Here is a 23,587-nt window from a genome sequence, read left to right as displayed (position 1 = left end):
GATTGCTTTTGCCAAGTGCTGTTTGCTGCAATCTTGAAGCCGATGGTGCTGACGGCGAGAGCCTACGTGGGACAGATCGTGACCTGCTCCTGGACGTCGCAGATGCCACAGAGCCCACGTGACAGCGGAGAGAAGCCTATCGACAACCACCTGATTGCGCCCGACATTGCCTGGTTCCGTCCTGGTTCCACCCTGGTCACTGCTGAGTGACCCAGACTCAGTCCCCTCTGCTTTCAGGTACTTTTCTACTTCGATCCACCCTTGGATCGCACCGGACACTTCTGCTTCACAGCGCCTGCAGCTGCAACAGCTTCAAGCACCAAGAACCTGCGTGACAGACCCGACGCCACTTCGACCCTGTGCACCCACGGCCTGTGGGTGAGGTAACTTTGCAACGCCGGTGTTCTTACACTGGTACACACCTCTAGGGTCTGTGTCTAAAGTTTTGTTCCTCTAGGTTCAGCGGAAGTATCATTTAATTCACCATTGACTTTGCATTGGTGCGAGCCGCACTTTCCGTGCTGCACCCGTCTCCTGTGGGCTACTCCCGACTTCAGCATTGCTAGTCCTGACTGCTCCCAGCGAATCTCTAGGCCCTAGGCCTAACCATTGTTCGATAAGTGTTCCTTATACCACTTTTTTAGTATATGGTTTGAGTGGCCACCCGCCCTCATCCATAATTGTGCAACTTTATATGTTTTACTGTGCTTTTGATTTAACGCTTGTGCCCCTTTCCTCATAAAGAGTACTGGGGAGTAATTTAGAAATAAATACATATATTTTTACAATATATACTTGTGTGGTGTCCTTTCATTTGATTACAGGATTGTATGTGGTAAAACAGCTCGCTTAACACGACCTCTTAAGTTAAGCCTTTAAGGCTGCTTAGTCCATGCTACCACTAGGATAGCTTGTCTAACAAGGTTGACTTACAACCAGACATCTTTGGGGTTTGTTTGGACTGATACCCAGTGGTTCCAGAATTGGAAACACTACATATCAGGCCAACTTCTCACATACATCACATCTGTTTGTGTCCCTAGTCATTCATAATACACAGACATAATTCATGAACATGTATAGGTTAAAATATATCATATTAATTGCTATACAGATACACAGTATGAAAAACAATACTCAAAACAAAAAACAGTATTTGTAAAATAGAGTCGAAAGCTATTTTCCTTTTTGGACGCTATCATAAGAGGAAGAGGGGGAAGGGGGGAAAAGGGGGCAGAATATGAATCTGTAACTGAAGATCAAGTAACAGTAAAACAATGACTTAAAGGGTAAGAGACAAATAAAATAATCAAAGGAGAAACAGTTCTATAATGAAGAGCCGGAGGACGCGCTGCGGTCACCGCTGAAATAACCTCACTGTTCGGTCTTATAATATTCCGATTGGGGTACTTTACCCACCACACTTAACCAAAGACGATGTGCTTCTGGAGTTTACATCCTTAAAGATTAACGGATAGATATGATTATTATCGCACGTAGTAACATTGAGTCTCTGGACCCATAGTTTCTACTCTCCATCATACATTTGTGAACCAGTGGTTACATTGACCAGATATATTCAGTTGGAAGCCTTGATCATAATCTATTGGATCATCTGTCGCGCTATCTGCGGTTCCAACCCTTTAGAGCCACTACTTACCATTGTCACTTGAAAGCTTCTCCTTATTTATATAAGCCCTGAAGAAGTCCCTTTTTTTGGGACGAAACGCGTCGGCTGTATGGTGCTTCATTTCCCTTGTGTTGAAATATAGAAATGAAAATGAGGAACCACATCTTCCGTGATTCATTGAAATTTGTGAACTAAATGCCAAAGATTGTGGTGCCCCTGTGCTGTTGTAATTAATGAAGAATATTAAAGAGGAAAAAGCAGAGACAATAACAGTTTATGGAGGTTGAACATTTTCAGAACGATTGCGTGAGACACAAAATGTTGTAACCTTATTCAAATAATTGGTTAATGGTGCCAAAATTATATCGCTATTTACAAATGGTTTACAAGAGGAGGCAAAAGCAATATCCAATCTGTGATAGTAACAAACACTGTTCCACCAGGACTTAACAGACTGTTTCGTTGAACGCCAACATCAAGTCAAATAAACCCTTTCCATGAAAGGGCAATCCCAACAAATCTGATAGACTACCTGTAAAAAGAATAATATTTGATGGGGTAGTGTCCAAATTAAAAATAATTGAAATACAGGACCAAATATTCCTCCAGAAGGAGGCTACAGTAGGGCAAGAGAACAAGAGGTGCATCAAATCTGCTATGGGGAAATGGCAGGACCAACAACCGTTGCTATCAGTAAGTCTGGGCGGTGAACTCCGCTCTGCTCCGGGTCAGTTTGCAGAGATTTCCACACTCTGCATTACGAGGAGCTTGTGGAGTTCTGAAAAACTACACGGTGCAGAGTTTTTTCCCTTGCTCGCGTTCGTCAACGTCACGTTGGCGAGCACGAGTGAGGAAAATCCACCTCCCAGTGAGATTTTTCCTCTTTTGCAATCGTCAACATCAAGTTGGCGAGCACGGGCATGGAAAATCAACCTCTCTGTGAGATTTCTCAAAGCAGGTGGCCAGATTTCGTATTGCGAGTGGTTTTGTATGCTCGCCACCGCTCATGTTGAGAAACAATCCGCTCGCGTTGAGAAAGCTGCCATTCGAGTAAAAATCTACTGAAAAACACTGCAAACAGCATTTATCCAGCGCACTCTCTCGCTTCGGAGCTCCACATAGCTCACCAGAGTTTCTTTGCAGTTCCGGAGTTCTGCGTAGCAGGACTCTGCGAACTCCGCCCAGGCTTAGTTATCAGTGAGTGTAAAGTTAGCTAGGGGCAGAGGAGTAAAGCATAATCTATGGTAGAGAGAGAACATGGCTTGAGTAGTGGAGACCGATCTGTAGATTTTCAAAGAACTAGCCCAGATCTTGTCCCAGAACTCGAAACACAACCCAAATCCGCCTCCCAGGCAAGTTACACTTTCGATTTAGGACGGTCAGAATTTGGGGCATGAAAGTATTTCTAAATCAAGGATGTTTTAGGAAGTATTGCTAATATTCTGATAAGTGAATCCTCCGTTGGTGTAGATTCATTTGAAGGAAGAGAAATAAAAATATCCAGAAATATTCCCATAAGAGTTGAGAATTTATGCCAAAACGAACAAGGACATTTAAAGGTTTCCTGAAAGTGAGGGGAGGAGCAAGGAGACAAGCCATCAAACATATCTTGGACCCAAAAGATTCCCTTAAGTCTCCAGGTCTTCCAATGAAGAGGTCTATTATTGATGCTAATAAGACGATTATGCCTAAGAGGAGAACGCTGGAAGGGAACGCTCCTCCCCCTTAGCACTGCGGCGGAATAGCGGCCACAGCTAAGGGGTTAAAGATGAGCTTGTCACGTGTGCTAATTAATGCCCTGAGAACAACACTGTCATTGTGAAAACCTTTTCAAAAAGCATTAAAAGAAACAAGATGTACATTAATCCTCCATTTAACTTTTTTTATTTACTTAGGGAAGCTAAATATCCTGCAAATGAACTCAGCAATGGAAATAATTCGCAGTTACACCTCTTTTCTGTGCAATAAAAGTTTCTCGGGCCAGCGCTAATGTCACCCTTATATATGTGCCCCGTTTCCACACCGAGTTCCTATGTCACCGCTATTTCTGTGTACAGCACACAATTGGCCCTCAGCTAAATTTTCCTGGCACTATTGACGTTTCTTTTTGTGCATTTCATTTTGTTGTTTGTTGTCCCCTGGTGTGTGTGAGTAGCTTGACTAATGTAGTTTCTTCTTTGTATTCTGCTGATTGTGACCCTGGTTCTATAAATCACCAGCTTTGGTTAAAGTCTGTAATTAACCCCTTCACTGCGGCGGCTATTCCACCGCAGTGCTAAGGGGGCGGGGCGGAAGAGCGGCAGGCGCATGCTGGTGACGGAACCGCTCCGTCACCAGCGTCGGTTGCGCTGTGCTTATGACGGAGCGGTTCCGTCATGGCCCCGCCCACTCAATAGAACGCTCAGCGCAGGCGCGGAATTGGCGCCGCACATGAGCGGCGGGTGGGCCATGACGGAACCGCTCCGTCATCAGCACAGCGCCACCGCAGCTGATGACGGAGCGGTTCCGTCATCAGCACAGAATAGGTTAAAGTTGCAAAGCCCGTAGGTTTTGCCTTTGATGTTGAACAATATATTATGATTATTATTGTTTTTTTGTATAGCACATAGCTACCCAAGGAACACATAGCTACCCCGGGGCGTCCCAGCGCTTGCGACTAGACAGAGAACAATGTTAAGTGGATTGGTTGAATAACCAGGTCTTGAGCAGTTTCCGGAATGGAAGATGAAGAGGTTCGCCACAGATAGAGGGGGATAAGAGGGGGTCGCGTGTTCCAGAGTTTGGCCACATTGTGGGTAAATGATCTGCCTCCACTTCTAGACCTTTTTATTTTCAGTGTGACTGCCGGATGGAGATTGGAAGAGCGAAGGAATTTCCTTGGTTGGTAGGGGGCGATGAGAGGTCTGTTAATAGGTGGTCCCAAACCCCTATAGGTCATATGAGCTATACATAGGGCCATACATTTAACTCACTCCGCTACCGGTAGCCAATGAAGTGTTCTAAGGTCTTGTTTGGCTGATTTAATTTTTGGTACCCCCATCAGTAGTCCAGCAGCACCATTCTGTGCAACCTGGAGTTTCCTCAGGGTAGCTGTAGGCGCTCCCAAATATAAGGAGTTTCCGTAATCCAGTCGAGATAGAACCAGGGCTTTCTGTATCAAGGCCCTCCTGGTGTTCACTGGGAGAAGGGGCAGAATCTTACGGAGGAGTCGCATGGTCCCAAACCATGCACCTGTGACTTTTACAGCTTGGTCATCAAATTCAAGGGAGCTATCTAGCCAAATACCCGAGCTTTTTATCTTGGTCTTTGGGGAGGGGGCAGGCCCAAGACAACTGGGCCAGACCTGTTTCAGATCGAGGCCCGAGGTGTTACCTGGAATCATTACCTCTGTTTTTCCACCGTTCAACTTTAGGCAGGAGTGTTCCATCCACAAAGCCACCTTCCTTAAACAAATTCCCAGGTCTGAGGGAGAGTTGTGTGGGCCATTTAGCGAGAGTACCAGCTGGGTGACGTCTGCGTAGGTGACAATCTTTATCCCATGAGGTAGCACGATGTCAGCCAATGGCTGCATGTAGACATTGAATAATGTGGGGCTCAAGGAGGATCCCTGAGGGACACCACAGCTGATCTCTAAGACTGTGCATGAGGATTCCGCTGAGAAAACCTGGAAGGTCCTCTTCTCTAATTAGGATTGAATCCATTTAAGTGCCTCATCTGAGACGCCTTTCCTCCTAAGACTCCTTAATCAATGCCCGCCCTCTTCCTAAGCACAACAATGAAATTGAGGACTTTAGAGAATCTCAGTGCCTTGATGGGCTATAAGGGGTGATGCCTCTTGTAGCCCCGATTTCGCAGTAGCGGTTCCTAAGGGTTATGCTCTATTCAGGTGGGACAGACCTCTAAAAAGGGGGGTGGACTGGCTTTAATATACGGTCGTCAATCAACGGCTTTCCGCAATGTAGTTGGCAACAATGACTGCAAAGCATTTCAATTCAAACTTCCAGATTGAACCTGGTGATTTTCACTGGGATTCTTCTATACCGTCCACCTGGGACCGGCAAAAACTCTTTCCTACAATCTTTTCAAGTTCTAGCTGAAAATAGCCTCTTATTTCACGATTTCTCCATTTTGGGAGACTTTAACTTCCATTTGGAAATAATAGAGGACAAAGACACTGCTAATTTGCTTGATATTGCAAAATCTTTAGGACTCAATCAGATCATCACGGATTACACACACCTAGCCGGCCACACGCTCGATGGGCTTTTTACTAAAAACCGTCCATAAAAATTCATGATATATCTCCGGTGGTGTGGTCCGACCATTATATAATCTCTTTTAATACTGAAAGCGTTTGTGGACATTCCCAATTAGCTAAACCGCCAGTTCCCATCTTGAACAAGGCTTGGAGTAAACCCAACTCCAAAGTATTAGCTCAGACTCTAAAACACAACCAACCGTTACTTCCTTCCGTTGCTGATGTAGCTGCCAACAGCTATTCAGATTGGTTATCAGACACTTTCCGCCATCTTGTCCCCGCCAAAGTTCAATGCACTCATAGTAAGGAGCCTTTAGCAGCTTAGGTCACTGAAGCCCTGAGGCTCGAAAAGATATCCCGTAGATGGATCGAAAGGAGTTGTAGGAGGAAGTATGAAGACCGAGGGAGACAGGCATATAAGGCTGCGCTAGCTAGGTATAAAGACCTTATTGTTAAGGAAAAAGTAAATACCACACAACCTTGATAGATATCGCTTCTAATTCTATCAAGGAGTTATTACAGGTGGTCAAGAAACTTACGACAACCTCTACCAGCTATGACTCCTTTCATAATCAGGTGTTCTGCAATTCCTCGGCAAACTCTTTTAAAGAAACGGTCAATGGAATCTTTGATAATAACAGCATACCTCCTCCCGAGCAATTTATTCTGCAAGGGCAGGTGGACTCCTCCTTCTACGAATGTACCTCTTCCACGCCTGAAGAAGTCAGAACTTTGCTTCTGAAAAGCAAATCTGGATCTCCCTGTGACCTCTGCCCAGCAAAGAGACTCAAACTCACCCAAGAAATAATCGCCTGGAGCCTGTCGATCATTTCCAACATCATGTTCTTCGCAGGCGTGTTTCCACAAACTTGGAAACAGGCATCTCTCCTCCCTCTCTTAAAAAAAATCTAACCTGAGCTGCACTGACACTGATAACGATCGCCCACGTTCGCGCTTGCCTCTACCTGACAAAATGAGCGAACAAATCATGATTATTGAACTATCAAAATATATTCATGACAGTCATCTGTTCGATACTACTCCCTTCGGCTTCAGACCAGGACACAGTACTGAAACTGCCCGGGTCAAAGCAACGGAAGAGGTGAGGATGACGGCGGATGATGGGGGTTCCGCAGTCATGATCCTATTGGACTTATCGGCTGCGTTCGATACAGTGGATCATAAATCCCTTATCCACTGTTTAGCTGAGATAGGAGTTAAGGGCAAGGCGCTGGATGTGCTCACCTCCTTTTTAAAAGACAGGATACAAACGGTTGCCTTGGGTAAATACGAATCATCCCTTTCTCATTGCCTTGTGGGTCCCTCAGGGCTCATCTTTTACCCTCACGCTATTTAACAGCATCGCTGCGGCAGTTATTTTTCCGCTGTGCGGCTTTTTTCTAAAAGCCGCGTTACATGACGAGCTCAGATCGTCATCCGCACACGACTACCGTGGCTGATGACGAGCTAAGCTCGTCATCAGCAGCGAAGGGGTTAATGTGTACGTGGCTAATTTGGCTCCGCTCATTAAAAGTTTCAGGATGGATGTAACCTCATACGCTGACGACACTCAATTGATAATCTCGGCGGCCAATAATGATAATGCCAAGACTGTATTGAGGCTGTCGGCGTATGGATGAGTAGATATTGCCTGAAACTAAACTCAGGAAAAACTGAGATTAATATATTCGGGAAGCCTTCTCCATCTTGGTCCCCTAATTGGTGGCCTGAGAAACTTCCTCAACCATCCCCCCTACCCGTTCCCAAAGCAAAACGTCTGAGTGTCATCATTGAGGACAATCTTAACATGGGTGCCCAAGAATCAGCGGTGATCTCCTTAGCCTGTCACCTTCTAAAAATGATCAGGAAAATACTGCCCTTCAGTGGCTTAGCAAGGAGGGGGTGGAGATGGCGGTCTGCCTCAGGCGGCATGAGTTTTGAGGGCGGCAGCCTCGCCCGCTCTCACCTGCCGCTATGGGGGGGGGGGGGGGGGGGTCAATCACCCCCAATGCTCTTCAATCGGCCACCAAGGGGCGGCGAGTGGAAAAAAAATCACACCAGCACCCCCCAACTCCCTCTTTGAATCAGACACAGTGGGGCGGCAGAGACGGGGACCGCCACATGTGGCCAAAGTGCCTGCTACGCCACTGCTGCCCTTCATTCCTGACAATTATAGAAAAAAACCTGATTGTCGCACTAGTCCTATCAAAATTGGGCTATTGCGATAGTCTCCATTTAAACATGCAAAAAAGCATTTGAATCGGCTGCAATTGGTTCAGAATGCGCTGCCAGAAGGACCCTTAAGTTCCTAAGTTTCATTCCATTTCTCAGGGACTTTGTAAACTACACTGGCTTCCTCTCCGCAGCCGGACAAAATTCAAAACGTTATGCCTTGCGCATAAAGGACTGCAGAATACAGGTACAGAATATCTCAGGACGGCTTTCAAACGGTCCATCCCCACCAGAGATCTTTTCCACCAACTGTAATACCCTAGGTATTCCAAAAATCAAAAAAGCAACTGGGGTGGCAGGAGCATCATTTATGGCACAGCCAGGTTGTGGAATAGCCGGCGCCACACGTTAGAGCCATTTCCTCCGTGTTGGCATTCAGGAAGGAGATCAAAACTTGGTTATTTAACTATTAAAGCATTTTGATCTAGCATGTCGTCCGGTCAGATAGCGCCAAGACACCCTTGGGTAAACGCGTGCTTTAAAAATTCCTTAACATAACATACAAGAAAGTATATGGACTACTTAGCATTCATTTACAACAATAACATAACCTCCTGCAACCTGCAGATAGCAGTCCTTCTCACTTGACCAATGCCCTTTCTGCCTCTGGCAGTGTGCCCCGTCCCTATCCGGGTCCCATGTGGTGTTTGCACTAAAGAGGCCACGCCTAATTTACCAAGCCCTTCTTATTTCATTTGAAATTAAATTTGAGTTGAACCAAGCCGTCTTGCTTGGGGGGCTTGCACATGGCCATATTCACCCTTTTCTGGGAATGTTCGATGCCTCCCCGGGGTCGGGAACTGCTGTTCTCTTCTTAAACCACTGTTCCAGGTGAAGCCCTTGTGGTGCCCTCTGTGCCACTTGGTGCCTTCTGATCAGGGGTTGGCTGAGCCCTGCATTTACCCCTCACTGCCGAGGCCCTGAATTCAGGGCTCGCTGGTACGCATTATGGTGTCGCCTCCAAGGCCGTGAGTATATTTGATAATAAGTTATTGTTTGTGGTCAACACAATACACTTATCTATGGGAGTGCAGCTCTGGCAACTACCAAAAAAACACAAGTTGACAAAGTGCCCACAAAATACCAAGTTTGGACAACTACGAGCCTCTTCACCGATGCATCGCATGTTCATCGCATAGGGCCCACAGCGATCTCTCGGGCCCCGAGGCAGGCGTTCCCATTCAATTCCCTAAAAGAGATTTTGTGCAAGAAAACCTTCAGCATAAACAGGGAAAGGATGTTTCTCGGGTTGGCCCCACAAGTCGGGTATTTGATTCATTTTCTGGTTTTTGCAGGTTTGGTAAATTTTCAAGCAGGCACTTTGAAGAATGCAAAAATGTTGCAGTCCCGTGTGAGCACGTGCTGGCTACAGATGCGTCAATTACAAAAACTGCACACACCCAACTCATTAGAATTCTGGAAACTCAGCTTTTGATTGGCTGAGGCTGGATTTTCAAAACCCCAGAGCCACTCCTGCACGACTCTCAGGTTTGTGTCGTTTGTGCCCGGGTCGGTGCCTCTACCAGATGCTGGGAGAGTCCTGTGACATCACCGCCAGCAGCTGGAGGCTTGGTTAATAAGGAGGGGGTCTGGCGCCTTCCACATCTGTTGATGGTGCGTGTAGAATATTCAGGGCTGAAGTCCTAAAAAAGAAGTGTGGGGGACGCACCAAGTTGGGCAGAATGGGTGTGACATCACAGGAAGTGACATCAACACGTGTGACATCACAGGAAGTGACATCACGGCAAGGCATTGCAGGTGCATCACAGGAAGTAGCATCGCAACCCATGACCTCACAGGAAGTGACATCAGATCTTAAGACCTCACATGTTTAGCAGCTCTATCATGAGTGCATTTGAGTGCAAAACAATTTTTAACAAATTAGATTTCGCATTGGGGTTGCGCCAAAATATTGATGCAATCCAGACGCAAAATCTGGGCCTCAATTTATACATTTTTGTTTTCTAACTCTGCCACAAAGAAATTGGCAGCAAGGGAAAATGTGGCAGTAAATCTTTCCTGCTAAATTGGTTGCAAATTCTGCTTTTTAAAATATCTTATGGAGCTGCAGAGATGTTTGTGTGGCAGCGAAATCTCAGGGAATAATAATAATGTAAAATACCTCTGGAGGCACACATTTGCTGGAGAGATTTGTGTTATGTCAAGTCCTCGTTTTGAATCAATGTAGCATAGAGGGTTAATGCGCCTCCTGCAAAGCACATCATGTAACACGAGGATGACAGATTTTTATTTTATGTAAAAGGATACGTGGGTTACTGCTTTAACACAGAGATCCTTTTGTTACCTGCAGTTCATAAATTGTAATCCTTCGAATACAGAAGAGTGAACTATGAAGGACACGTGACTCCTTCACCTTGTAACCCTCCCTGTCTCATGCAATAAATCAATGTGTGTGCATTGATGTAGACACATCTGATTCATTGTCAATGTATAATGTGTACGTGTGATGTAAAGCGCTCTGACGCCCTGCATTAGGATGAGTAGTGCTAAAGAGCCGCAAGGAAATCAAACAAAATAGTGGTATTTAAACTGTTATTTGTGTAAATACTGGGGAGACTCACACATCTGACATTCTTACAGTGCACGCATATCTCTCTGAACAAAGTCAAAAGCATTTGTCATTTAAATACCTGTGAAGTGATGAGATGTGAGCCTTTGTTTCCCCCCCATTGCACCTAGGTCAGTGGTTAATTTCTAAAAATAATAAGTGCCCAGGCTCTCCTCAGGAGGCAGCTTGCACCAGCCTATTTCTCCTGTTAGCACCGCCTAAAACAGAACCAACTATTAACCATGAAAGTAAGGAAAGGCTGTGGCATAATGGCCAGAGCTGCCAACTTCGGAGCTCAGCAACCAGGTTTGAATTTCTGCGTCTGCTCAACATCCTGTAATTCTAGGCAAATCACTTACTCTCTCCATGCGTACCATAAAAGAGTGTGTCCTTAACTGGTGTTCATGAAAAGCGCTGGTGCAGATGACAAGGTGCTGAGGCTCAAATTAAGCACTGAGGTGTGAGGCTCCCGATAGCTCCCAGGCCAGGGTACGCCAAAAGAAAGAGGCCTGATGGCAGTTTAACTTCGACTTTTGTCATGGGCGAAGCTGTAATCTGATAGCGCTCTCCCTGCCTGCACGTTGCTGCTTGAAAGAAAAGCAGGCAGCGTGCAGGCAGGATGAACCCAGCGTATTTCTGTGGGGCCCAACCTCTTGGCAGGGTAAACAGTGTGTACTCTATGAAAATAGTGGGTAGACGGCATCTACCTCCGTCTACCTTCGACTCAAGCCTGAGTGTATTTTAAATACGTATAGTAAGACCTTTCTGGTCCCTGATGGAATCCATAGAACAAGCATTTACAATGCAATGGTTTCGCCTTTGGAAAAGTTAGAGTTATTGGCATTGTATATGCCAAAATTTGTATTTATGTTTTTGTTTCGAAAACAGATAAGTAAATGGCATTGTCATTTACATTGCTATTACCTTTTTTTTGCAGTCACTTGGCACTCTCTAGCACTCCCTAGTACTCTTTATGCACTCTGCATTTCTTATGCACTCTGCATTTCATATGCACTCCCTGTGCACTCTGCACTCCCTATGCAGCACTCTGTATGCACTCTGTACTCTATATGCACCCTGCACGCTCCACTTCCTATGCACTCTGCACTTTTTATGCAGCACTCTGTATGCACTGTGCACTTTGTATGCACTCCACACTTCCTATGCACTCTGCACTCCCTATGCACTCTGCACTTATCATGCACTCCCTATGCAGCACTTTGCATAGAGAGTGCAGAGTGCATAGAGAGTGCAGAGTGCCTAAAGAGTGCAGAGTGCACTCCCTATGCACTCTGCACTGTCTATGCACTCTGCACTCCCTATGCACTCTGCACTCCCTATGCACTCTGCACTCCCTACGCACTCTGCACTCCCTATGCACTCCCTACACACTCTGCACTCCCTACGCACTCTGCACTCCCTATGCACTCTGCACTCCCTATGCACTCTGTATGCATTCTCCATTACCTATGCACTGTGCACTGTCTATGCACTGTGCACTCTGCACTTCTTATGCACTCTGCACTCCCTATGCACTCTCTGCATTCCTTATGCACTCTGCACTTCCTATGCACTTTGCACTCTCTATACACTCTGCACTCCCTATGTACTCTCTCTGCACTTTGCACTGTCTATGCACTCCCTATGCACTCTGCATTACCTATGCACTCTCTATGCACTTTGCACTCCTTATGCACTCTGCACTCTCTATACATTCTGCACTTTTTATGCACTCTCTCTCTGCACTCCTTATGCACTCTGCACTCCTTATTCACTCCCTATGCACTCTGCATTCCCTATGCACTCTGCACTTTGTATACATTCCCTATGCACTTTGTATGCACTCTTTATGCACTCTCTCTGGACTCTGCATTCCCTATGTACTCTGCACTGCCTATGCACTTTGCACCCTCTATGCACTCTGCACGCACTCTGCACGCACTCTGCACTCTATGCACTCTGCACTCCCCCTGCTCTATGCACTCCCTACTCTGCACTCCCTTTGTTAAAGTTTGAGCTTTTGATAAATGGTGTTTTGTATCTTCATTGAATTATGTGTAAAACGTTGATGTGTTTTACTTTACACAGAAATCTGGAGTGCATTTATAATGCAATTATTTGCAGAGAGAGGGAAGGGATGAAAGAGGCCAGGAGTAAGAAAGCTCAAAAGGAAGCGAGTGCAGGATAGAGAGGGAGGGCAGGAGGGAAGGAATAGACGCAGGAGAGAGGGAGGGCATAAAGGAGTGTGAGGGCATGAGGGAAGGTAGGAAAGTGTGAGAAAGGCAGAAAGGAGAGGGCGGCAGGTAAGAGAGGGAGGGCGGAAAGGAGAAGGAGGGCTAGAGGAGGAGAGAGAGGGAGATGGAGGACAGGAAGGTGAAAGAAAGAGGTGGAAAAGGGAGGGCAGTCGAGACTAAGAAGGCAGAAGAGAGAGATAACAGAAGAGTGGCATTGTAAATGGAGAGGGAGATGGAGGACAGGAAGGTGAAAGAAAGAGGTGGAAAAGGGAGGGCAGTCGAGACTAAGAAGGCAGAAGAGAGAGATAACAGAAGAGTGGCATTGTAAATGGCAATGTCTTTTCGCCATGTGTTATGGAGTGTATGCATGTGGTGTGTAGTAGAATTATGTGGGTATGATTGGAATTGTAGCAATGGTGGCATGCTGCGCTTTAGATGAAAATGTTTAAAAGTAAAGTGTGCCATACTGCGATGCTCCAATAGTTAATTGTGGATGCATTAACAATTGATGTGTGTACTGATCGCTGGTGGTGTGTGTGCCTGTAGAAATTGTGCACTGATGGCTGGTGGTGTGTGCGCCTGGTGGAAGCGTGCACTGCCGGCTGGAGGTGTGTGTGCCTGGTGGAAGCGTGCACTGACAACTGGTGGTGTGTGTGCCTGGTGAAAGCGTGCACAAACGTCTGGTGGTGTGTGTGCCTGGTGAAAGCGTGCAATGACGGCTGGTATTGTATGTGCTTAGTGAAAGCGTGCACTGACAGCTGGTGGTGTGTGTGTGGGTGTGTGTTGGTGTTCCTGGCGAAAGCGTGCAGTGACGACTGTGTGTGTGTGTGTGTGTGTGTGTGTGTGGTTGTGTGCCTGGTGAGTGTGTGTGGGGTGTTTGTGTGGTGTGTGTGTGGTCTTATGTATGTGGTGTTGTGTAATCCTCTGTGAGATACCGGGGTCTGTCGTCTGGAATGGAAGCTTTGGTCAGATGGGGGGAGCATGGAAATGTTGTGCTCCTGTGGAGTGTCCTTATTTGCGCGAATGTTAAATGGCATATATGTTAAACAATATTAAATGCAACGTGCGTTTAAAGCTGACAGATGTGCACTGAAATACATGAATGTGTGGAGTATATGACATTCAATCCGAGGTAGGTGAGCACAAAATTCCATCAAGACTATCACTATCCAACAACCACGGCACTGGCATTGGCCACCATTCAGTAACACAACTGGACAAGGGGTGCAACTCACGCCCAATAAATAACATTTGATGCATGACGCATCTGCGTTTCTCACTTACCACGGACCGTCGTTGTACAGTAAAACACGTTTACAATGTTTCTAAAACGTTCTACTGAAACATTTTTGTTTTCATTCGCACCGGAATCTTACGGTTCCACTGTAGTTTCTAGAATCGTGAGAAGCAGCGTGGACAGCCGGTGGCTTTGGGCAGGGGATGGGAGTGGAGCCATACGCTGTTGTCATGGAAACGAAGCAGCAGCAGCGCCGCTGCAGGATGTGAGGCGGGTCATGTGCTAAGGCAAGATGGCTGCCCGGAGTCCGGAGGATGCTGTCTGAGCGCATGTGCAAGCCTCAGCCCGAGAGTGATTGCCTGACCCCGGCCACCGTGACCGCACCGCTCCAGGCGCTTACAGTATCCCGAGTCTGCCCCTGACGCTGCCGCCATGAGGACCGGCTTCCCGTGGCACAGCTGAGCGTGCGGTGCTTACAGTCAAGAGCACGCCTTTGTGGGCCGACTTGCCCTTAACTTTGTGTTGGTGCAGCATTTCCTGCGGAGACCGCTTTTTTGCGCATTGGCAGCTGGTCTTCACGTGCTGAACCTAAAGCCTTACCATGGCACTGACTATGTTTGGTAAGTCTGACGCACAATTTATACTTATCGTATCTGAAGTGGCTATATGCCGTTGTGACTGATTCGGAGACGGTGACAGTCTGAGATACAGTGCGTGTGTCTGCCGCCTGAGACAGTATGACTGTCTGAGGAGAGCTCCTTCCCATTGTTTCCTCGGGCAGAGCCCATGGGCGTGTACTCCTGCTAATTTTAGCCCCGCTACGGCTAGTCCACTGAATCTTAATAAAGATTTGGCTGTAGGAGTGCTCCATTTCCAGCCGTTGATGATTTTATTATGCACAGCTGTTTAACTGTCCCGACATTTACCTGTATTTCACATTCCCATTGCATGCGCGTTTTATACAAGAAAGTCGGCCAGTGGTTAAATCGATCCTTTTAGCCTCCAGCTGTTTTTCAAACACGTGAAAGTAGAATGACGTTTTCACTGCCATAAGTTAACCCTCTGCCCTGCCACAATCGCAGGCCCACCATCTGAAACAATTTCAGCAACCCATGCACTTCAGCGCTCGTCATTTATTTTAACATGCTGGCCTCTCTGCTCTCTTTCGTCAAGACGTTTGGGACGGCAGGCCGGGGGCACAGGGGCACTCACGGTCTCCTCGGCGGGGATGGGTCTCCTCCGGGAGGCTCTTCGTCGTGCTTCAGGTGCAGCTCCTCCGCCGATTGCCCAATCAGGTCGCTGCTTTGCAGGCGAGCCCTCACAACCACCCGGGAGTCAGCCAACGGCAGTGCGGCTCCCGGGGCAACCCACGATGACGAACCTTGAGCGGCCAATCCCTGCACAGCTTCAGTAGTGACGCGACGGCGCACGGGCCAATCCCGTCGCGGCGTCAGTGAGGGGGCTCGACTCCTGTGGCCAATGGGAGCGCGGCGGCTTCGATCTCAGCTACCGCAGCTCCCGGTCACGAACACAGCTTGCAGAGGGTGTTTCTGGCCCCGGGCCGCGACGGTGATTTAGCGGCCAGAGATTTTCGGGCCGCAGATCGCGGTCAGCCTGCTTCCTCGCCAGCAGATCGACACGGGGGATTATAAGGCACAGGGAAACACCACGGGTCTCCCCTCACCCCTGAATCTGTGCCGATGAGCACAGCGATCGGGCAAGCTCTTCTCGGGGGCGTTCCCGGCTTTTGGCTGACGTATCATGACGTAGCCAAAAGCCAAAGATTCTCGGGAACGCCCCCGTGTCTGGTCCGGCATTGACGGACGCCTCTCTGTTCCAATGGCTAGCCTCCATTTATGGAGCTAGCCAATGAAGCAGAGAGGCGGGTTAAAGTCACCCATACTAGAAACTACAGATTTCGCTGGAGGAGGAGCCTAACGGCTCCGCCCCCCAGCGAAACCTAAAAATGAGGTAATCGTTTGAGTGAGGTTAATAAAGTTCATGATGCAATGCATACAGTTAGTTAACGGTTGCCCTCTGAAGAATAAAGACGTGCACTACAGAGCTCTGTGTGTGGCGTGGCCATTTGCATGCTACCGAGCTGGTGAGGACGCTGCAGTGCTCATGACTTTAGAAGTCCTTCCACATTATTCAAAAGGTGGCACCCACCGCACGCACCTTTCCACCAGCGCATCCAGAACGCATCAGCACGACTCGTCCTGGGCATCCCCCGACACAGCCACATCTCCACCCACCTGAGAGACCTGCACAGGCTCCCAGTCAGCAAGAGGATCACGTTCAGACTCCTCACCCACGCACACAAGGCTCTCCACGACTTGGTCCCCGAATACCTCAACAACCGCCTCTCATTCTACACGCCAACCCGCCAGCTCCGCTCCGTCAGCCTCGCCCTCACCACCGTCCCAAGGACCCGCAGAGCCACCACTGGAGGAAGATACTTCTCCTACCTGGCGGCAAAGACTTGAAACACCCTCCCCACCCACCTGCGACTCACCCAGGACCATCTCTCCTTCAGGAAGCACCTCAAGACCTGGCTTTTCGAGCAGTAGCGCCCCCCCCCATCTCAGCGCCTTGAGACCCTAGCGGGTGAGTAGCGCACTCTATAAATGTTAATGATTGATTGATTGATTGATTGATTTCCTCTGCTATCGTTCTTTCTTCCGCTACTTTGCTCTTTCACCAGGTTGGCGTGTCTAGAACGCATGTTCATGGCAGGTGGAGTCATGTTTTGAAAATGGTGAGCATACTTCAGACCATGACCTCACAACTTCTTATGAGTTGTACAGAGGGACGTGAACTGTCTTGGTTCTGCTCGAAGGCAGCGTTGTGCCTTCAACGATGGGTGTTGTGTTCATGCTTTCGATCTTCCGCGCGCCTGCTAGTGTTCTGCACAGATTGTTTCTTCTGCTTAATGACTTTGTTCCTCAATAAATGTGTCTACAACTTGCTATGAAGGCTCATCTTTGCATCCCCCCTTTAGCTTTCCATTTGTGTGGTCTGCAGCTTCAAGAGAAGGCTGATGTACCTGGAATCGCCCTAGACCACCCTTGACGGTATTCCAGTTCAGTCGAGTTCCTTTCGATGAGTTCGGCCGGTGGGGCGCTTCCCAGGAGAGCCCAAGTGTTGAATCACACTTGTCCCCACTCGTAACTATGACATTAACCTGGAGGACAAAGTTCAGCTCTGCAGTTAACCAAACGGGGCTCCTGACTTTGTTCATTGAATGTGGCGGCTTCGCCCGGCATCGGTGACCAACATGGAGTCAGTATTGCTTCAGCCCAATAGGAGGGCTTGGATTTTTGACCCATTCGGCTGCAGCTCTCCCTCATCTGAGGGTCTCTTCCAGGCTTTCCAAGCAGCTGCATTGGGGACTCCATAATTCCCACATCCCTGAAGTGGCTCCAGGTGTCACCAGCCCATATTGTGACCACAGAGGGCCTGTTTGGATGGCACTGGGTGGTGGACCTCTGAAGACATTGCACAGCAGAAGGGCTTTTAGGTAGTGAAGGGGGAGCCAGCTGGGCACAATAGAAAGGTTGATGGAAACTGGGCATACTTGAGTCAACTAATGACATCACATCTGGGCATAATGGAGCGAGGCTGTGACGTCTCGGATCTGCGGCCCACTGCAGTGAATCACATGCGTTTGTTACCCAAGTCTTGAATCCCCTAGTTTGTCTCCATGAGTCTTGGATTCACCTGTGCACGATGTGAATTCACACTTAAGAATTGTAGATTCGCCAGCGCACGCTGTGGATTCACACTTAAGAATTGTAGATTCACACTTAAGAATTGTAGATTCACCTGTGCACGCTGTGAATTCACACTTAAGAATTATAGATTCACCTGCGCACACTGTGGATTCACACTTAAGAATTGTAGATTCACCTGTTTCTCAGGAATCAGTCGTAGTCCTTCTACTCGTGTGTAGGATTCACAAATTGACCTTTTTTCTTGTGTGAGATGCCGACACCCCTAAGCCATCTCTAGGAGTCTTGGACCCCCCAGTTTTGTGCATAGGCTCACTCGCCTGTAGGAGCCACAGATCCCCCCTTTGCCTGTGCATGTTCTCGATCCACCTGTTCATCTACGTGAGATGTTTATTCCCCAAGCTCACCTATAGGAGCATTACAAACACTCACTATATTTGTTTGAGAATTGTATGTACATTTGTGGATGTGCCGCCCTTTTATAATTTAAACTATATCAAATAAAAGTAATGTTCATTCACATCCACTCACTCACCTATCCGAGCCTTGGACAGCCCTGTTCACCTATAGACATTATAGATTTATCTATTCAATTGCAGGAGTCACTGATATCAAAAATGTATCTCTGTAGGTCTGTTCACTTCTGTGTGCTGTGAATCTACATGCATGAATAGTAGATTCACACCTTCATTTATAGAAGTCTTAAGCCCTTGTTCCAACCTGTACATCCTGTGCCTCTTTTCCCACAGGTGGCTGAAGAGAAGGCAGAGGTGTCCTTCCGGTGTCTTCTGCTCCCTGAAGCCCACCCATCATGGCGCCCTCCCTGGAGCAGGCGTATCGTCGCCGCTGGTGGATGGCCTGCACGGCGGTCATCGAGAACCTCTTCTTCTCCGCAGTCCTGCTGGGCTGGGGCTCCCTCCTCATCATGCTGAAGAAGGAAGGCTTCTACTCTCAGCTCTGCAAAGGTAAGAGGTGGGCAGTGTAGGAAGGTGGATATCTGACTATATGGTTACCCCAACTTTTTGCCTAGTGTTTAGCTGGTTTTCGACTTAGTTGGCCTGGGATCCTGCTAACCAGGGCCCCAGGCTATCTGCTCTCACTATAAAATGGACTCCATGTACTTTAGGTGCATCTCCAATTGGATATTGGGTCACCTTATGAGCCCCTGTCTAGTGTACCATAGGTACCCAGGGCATAGGTGCATCCAAGGCCTACCAGGGGCTGCAGCATGTATTATGCCACCCCTGGATGGCCATCCAAACTGACACAACTGGCTGATCACTCAGCTGGGGCAAGGTGGTGTAATCACCCCTTGCTTAGGTATAGTATTCCTATACCTACCATTATATATAGACACATATACACCTATAAGTCACTCCTATGGCAGGCCTTAACAATCCTGAAGGCAGAGTGCTTGGTTTTATGTGAGATGGTGCTCTAGCATGAGCTGAGCCTGTCTGCAGCTTTCGGAACCATGTCCTTATAGCTATTCTATGATATAGCCATACCATATACTCTTAAGTGCATTATAATCCTCGCGGTTAATGCTAACTTTGGTTTGGCTTTATCAAAACATGTTGTGTAAGGTGTCATACGCTTTGGAATACTACCCCTCTCCCCCCCGCCAGTCCTGGCGGAGGGGGTAGCATTCCACCCTTCTAGAGGGAGAAGACATGTAGTTGTAGCTTTACCCGGTTAAAGTTAATCAGAGCCTCAGCATTACAAAATGGATGCTGCTGCCACAGACACGAGTCTGACCTCCTGATGCTGGATGAAACCCTGGCAGGGGAGGCTTGGACAATAGGTTTCCTGCCTTGGGAGGTGCTAGCACCTCCCCAGACAGGCTATAGTGTATTGGGGCAGGGTGAGTTGAATGAAATGAGACACTGCCTGGGGCACACAAGGAGCTCCATGCATAGCCCGGTTCAAACCAGTTGCTGGGGCACTCCAGCCCCAGCTCTGGCGCAAAACTGGACAAAGGGAAAGGGGTGTAACCAACCCCTTCCCAGGATCCACCCATAGGAGGGACCTAGCAGGTAATCCAGCCCCTTAGGTTAGTATAAAGCTAGGAGCTGTGTCTAGAGACATTAGATTATCCTGAACTGAAATTCTGAAACGAAACTCTGGACCTTCAACATTCTACTGCAACTAGAAGACTGAAGAATCAACCTTGTGGTCAAGAAGTGACCACCCTGTGCAAACAGGCACCATCAGTGACTTGCCGGTTTGCTTTGTCGATGCTCCTGCCGGAACCCGAAGACTTAGCGACGCAGCCTCTAGACTTCCAGACTTTTTTGACTCCAACCCACATCCACAGCAAAGCTGAGACCTGTGGCGGACACGAGAGACGTAGGACCGGACTACCTGCAGTACCTGCTTTTTGCTAACTGTGCAGCTTCTGAGGCGTCCCGAAGTTGTGCATTGGGACTTGAGAAGCCCCACCCCGAGCCGTAAGTGCACCGAAGCTCAGCCCTCCATACTCCACGAGTGCCGAGTGGGTCCTGCGCCTGCATTTCTCCTCGATGCGTCTTCACGTTGCTAGCCTGTTGGCTAGTGGCCCTCCTGAAGACATCCTTTTGAATCAACACCACTTGCCTGGTTGCTCCGGGCTTGCTCCTGCTTTCCTGTGAAGGGGAAGCTCCCCAGACCTTGCTGGTCTGAACAGAAGCGGATCCTCCCTTCCTGTGTGGGTTGCCTTTGCCAAGGCTTGTTGACTCCATTTCGGAAACCGACACCGCCAACAGCGAGATCCTTTGTGGGACAGTCCGTATCCAGCTCCTGGTCATCTTTGATGCCTCCAGGTCCACGTGGCTGCAGAGACAAGCTTCACTTCTTCAACTGTTTGCAGCTCGGCATCGCCTGGTTCCTTCCTGGTCACTCGCTAGTGACCCAGACCCTGTCCCCTCTGCTTTCATGTTCTTCACTGCTCCGATCCATCTTTGATCAGGCACGGCCCATTTTATTTCTTTTTTTTGGTACTTACCTCTAATGGTCAATATCCTGCATTTTACAACCCCCCACCCTGACCCTCCCCTGCCTGACGTCACCGCCCCAGTATAACGCCCGGCACCAACCAGACATCTTCCTCCTGGTCGCCTGCAGCATCTTTGTGCAGCTCTCCATAGGGTTCGACGACGAAACCCGACACGAAAGAACACCTATGCACCCGGCTTTCCTGGGTGAGGTAATTCGAGTACTCCGGTGCTCCCGTGGGTAATAACTATCCAAGTGTCCTAGTCTAACTGGGTTTTCCCGTAGTCCATCTGGAAGTGCCCGAAATCAACTACTTTGTAAACTTTACGTTTCCATTGAAAGTCTATGAGAACCCGTGTGTGTGTTTAGACACTGCACACGCATCCTGTGAGACTCCTACTTCCTAACCTGTGGTTGTTCAGTGTAGTCCCAGCGATTCCCTAGGCCCTAGGCCTATTCACTATTCCGGAAGTGGTTCTTATACCACTTACTTAGTATATGGTTCGTGAGGCCCCTAGGCCAGAATTGTATTTGAGCAACTTATAGTATGCTTATTGAGTCACTTGGGCTGCATCTCGAACTCTGAACTCATAAAGAGTGCAGAGGGGTTGTGTCAGTAATAAATACATCTATATTTGATATATACCTTGTGTGGTGTCCTTTCATTTGATATTCAAGGGGTTATTATTGGTAAAACAACCAGCTTCACATGCTCTCTTGAGTTTAGCCTAAGACTGCTTTGTCCATGCTACCACTAGAATAGCTGGTCTATAAGGTTGACTTTACAACCATCACCATAAGGGTTGTTTGGACTGATACAGGGAGCCCACTAGAATAGTGGACATCACATATCAGGCCACCTTCTCACAGGCGGGGTTTGTGTGTGTTTTTTTTTGGAGGGGGGGGGCAATGAGAGCGGAGGCCCGCTGTATGGGGGAGACGAGGAAACGAACACAGGAGAGGGAGGGTGAGGTGAACTAACAGCGGATAAAGTTTTGAAAATGATTTCCTCGGGTGGGATGACCACTAGACCCACACAGGGCGCCTGACTTCCGGTGAGTGACGACACGGCCCGGCAGATTTACATATTTTGAGATGATGGAATGTCTTCTGGTGTCCTGTGCTTCCCCTGTGACTGGGGGGAGGGGGGGGGCTGCAGCCAGGGGCAGGCGCAGCAGACAGACCGGTTCAAGCTCTTCATTTGTCCTGTCCAGGATCACACGTGTCTGCGCTTCACTAGCGCCGAGAGAGAGCTGCGAGTCATTGTGAACCTGCCCGGCCATAAATCCCGACACTGCAGCTGACGCCGCAGACAGGGCCCCGGAGGAATGCGGTGGAGGTCAGCCGGCAGCAGGGGGGGTCAGCCTGGGGGTCTGAGGGCTCAGCACCAGGCGCCACACCTGCTCTCTGCACTCACACGTCACACGATGTACTGGCTCTCACCACAGCTGCAGTGCCTGGGGCACTCACCAGGGGGCGCTGGTGCTGGGTTCAAGGCAGCCTCATTACCCAGCAGAGCCGCCCCTCCCTGGGAGATGCTGCCCTGGGCCCGGCTGAACTCTGGTGAACCCTCAGCGAGGAGGCCCAAGGCTGTCCCAGCGGGGCCGGGCTGGGGTCAGTCAGTCTTGCACTGCAGCTGTCAGGACCGTCGACAGGACCCAAGGGGATCATGGCCCCAAGAGGTTCTGGAAGGGGGCCAAACTCTGCAAATATGGGGCTATGGTGGGGCCCTGCTACATATATATGCGTAAAGCCCCTAGGGAGCCAATCAGATGAGCCCTAACATAAAGGCTGAGTGAGGTAAGCAGAAGAAGAAGGAGGCCCAGGTGCCACTTGAACCCTGGCAGGCCCATCCCCAGCCATGGGGGGTGAGCAAGTGGGGCTCTGGAGTGGAACCTGCAGCCCCACGCCCCCCACCCCATTACCCCCCCAGTGGAGGGGGGGTGCTGGGGCCATGCCCTTCCCAGTGACTGCCTGCTCTTGGTGGTTCGCACTCTAGTTTCACCCCAGAGCATGGGACATGGGGCGTGGCTTGAGGGTGTATTTCATTCTATTCACCTCTTAACAGCGCTTCCTTCCTCTCGCTCAGGCGTTGAAGCGCTGGAAGCGCAGCCCAGTGTTCGTGGTTCACCCAGGGGTTTGGGGTGTTGGTTGGAGGGATCCGCGCAGAGCTGAGCTCCGCAGCAAGACTTGAACCCAGAGACACATCCCCAGGGGTTCGGTGTGATCGTCAGCGGGGGCCCCTTGTGGGGGCCATGCCGGTGGGATGGACAGGGGAGGCTTCCGGAGGAGGAGGCTGCCTTCTGCCCAGGTGAGGGCAGTTTGCAGGAGTCAGGCAGACAGACATGCAGTTTTGAGAGGGAGGGGTGCTGAGACAGGAGGGGGCAGAGGGAAGGCAAAGAGAGGGCCACGAAGGACTGAAATGGGAGAAATCCACAGTTCAGCGCAAGGGTCAGTATTTTCATTTAGGTTTTAGCGTTATGGGGGGTGGGGGGGGGGCTGTTAGAGATGCCACACAATCTGAGGATGAAAAGCCACAAAAAGACCCCCCCCCCCCTTGCAGAGCTCTACCCTGAGCCCTCTGGGGGGGAGGGGAGGGGGGGGGGGGCTGACACCGGCCTGTACTACCTGAGCCCACTGTGACCCAGGCAGACCCTTCACAAGAGGATATGGGCAGCAGCGTCACCGCAACTACCTGCGAAGGACCCCCCCTCCCCACCCTC

General features: G+C 49.0%; 1 protein-coding gene across 1 annotated transcript in view; it reads left to right on the top strand.

Annotated features, from left to right (window-relative positions):
* SLC43A1 (solute carrier family 43 member 1) overlaps nucleotides 1-23,587 on the top strand; it is a 294,136-nt gene that overhangs the window by 53,411 nt on the left and 217,138 nt on the right. Inside the window, exon 2 of the mRNA XM_086953367.1 lies at nucleotides 18,641-18,856. Within this exon, the coding sequence (XP_086809493.1) occupies nucleotides 18,703-18,856 (154 nt within the window). The 5' untranslated portion in view covers nucleotides 18,641-18,702. The remainder of the gene's footprint in view (nucleotides 1-18,640; nucleotides 18,857-23,587) is intronic.

This window comes from Lissotriton vulgaris, chromosome 1_2 (assembly GCF_964263255.1).
Source record: "Lissotriton vulgaris chromosome 1_2, aLisVul1.2, whole genome shotgun sequence".
Taxonomy (NCBI): domain Eukaryota; kingdom Metazoa; phylum Chordata; class Amphibia; order Caudata; family Salamandridae; genus Lissotriton; species Lissotriton vulgaris.
The sequence above is the reverse complement of the archived record's forward strand: the minus strand, read 5'-3'. Positions and strand labels throughout refer to the sequence as shown.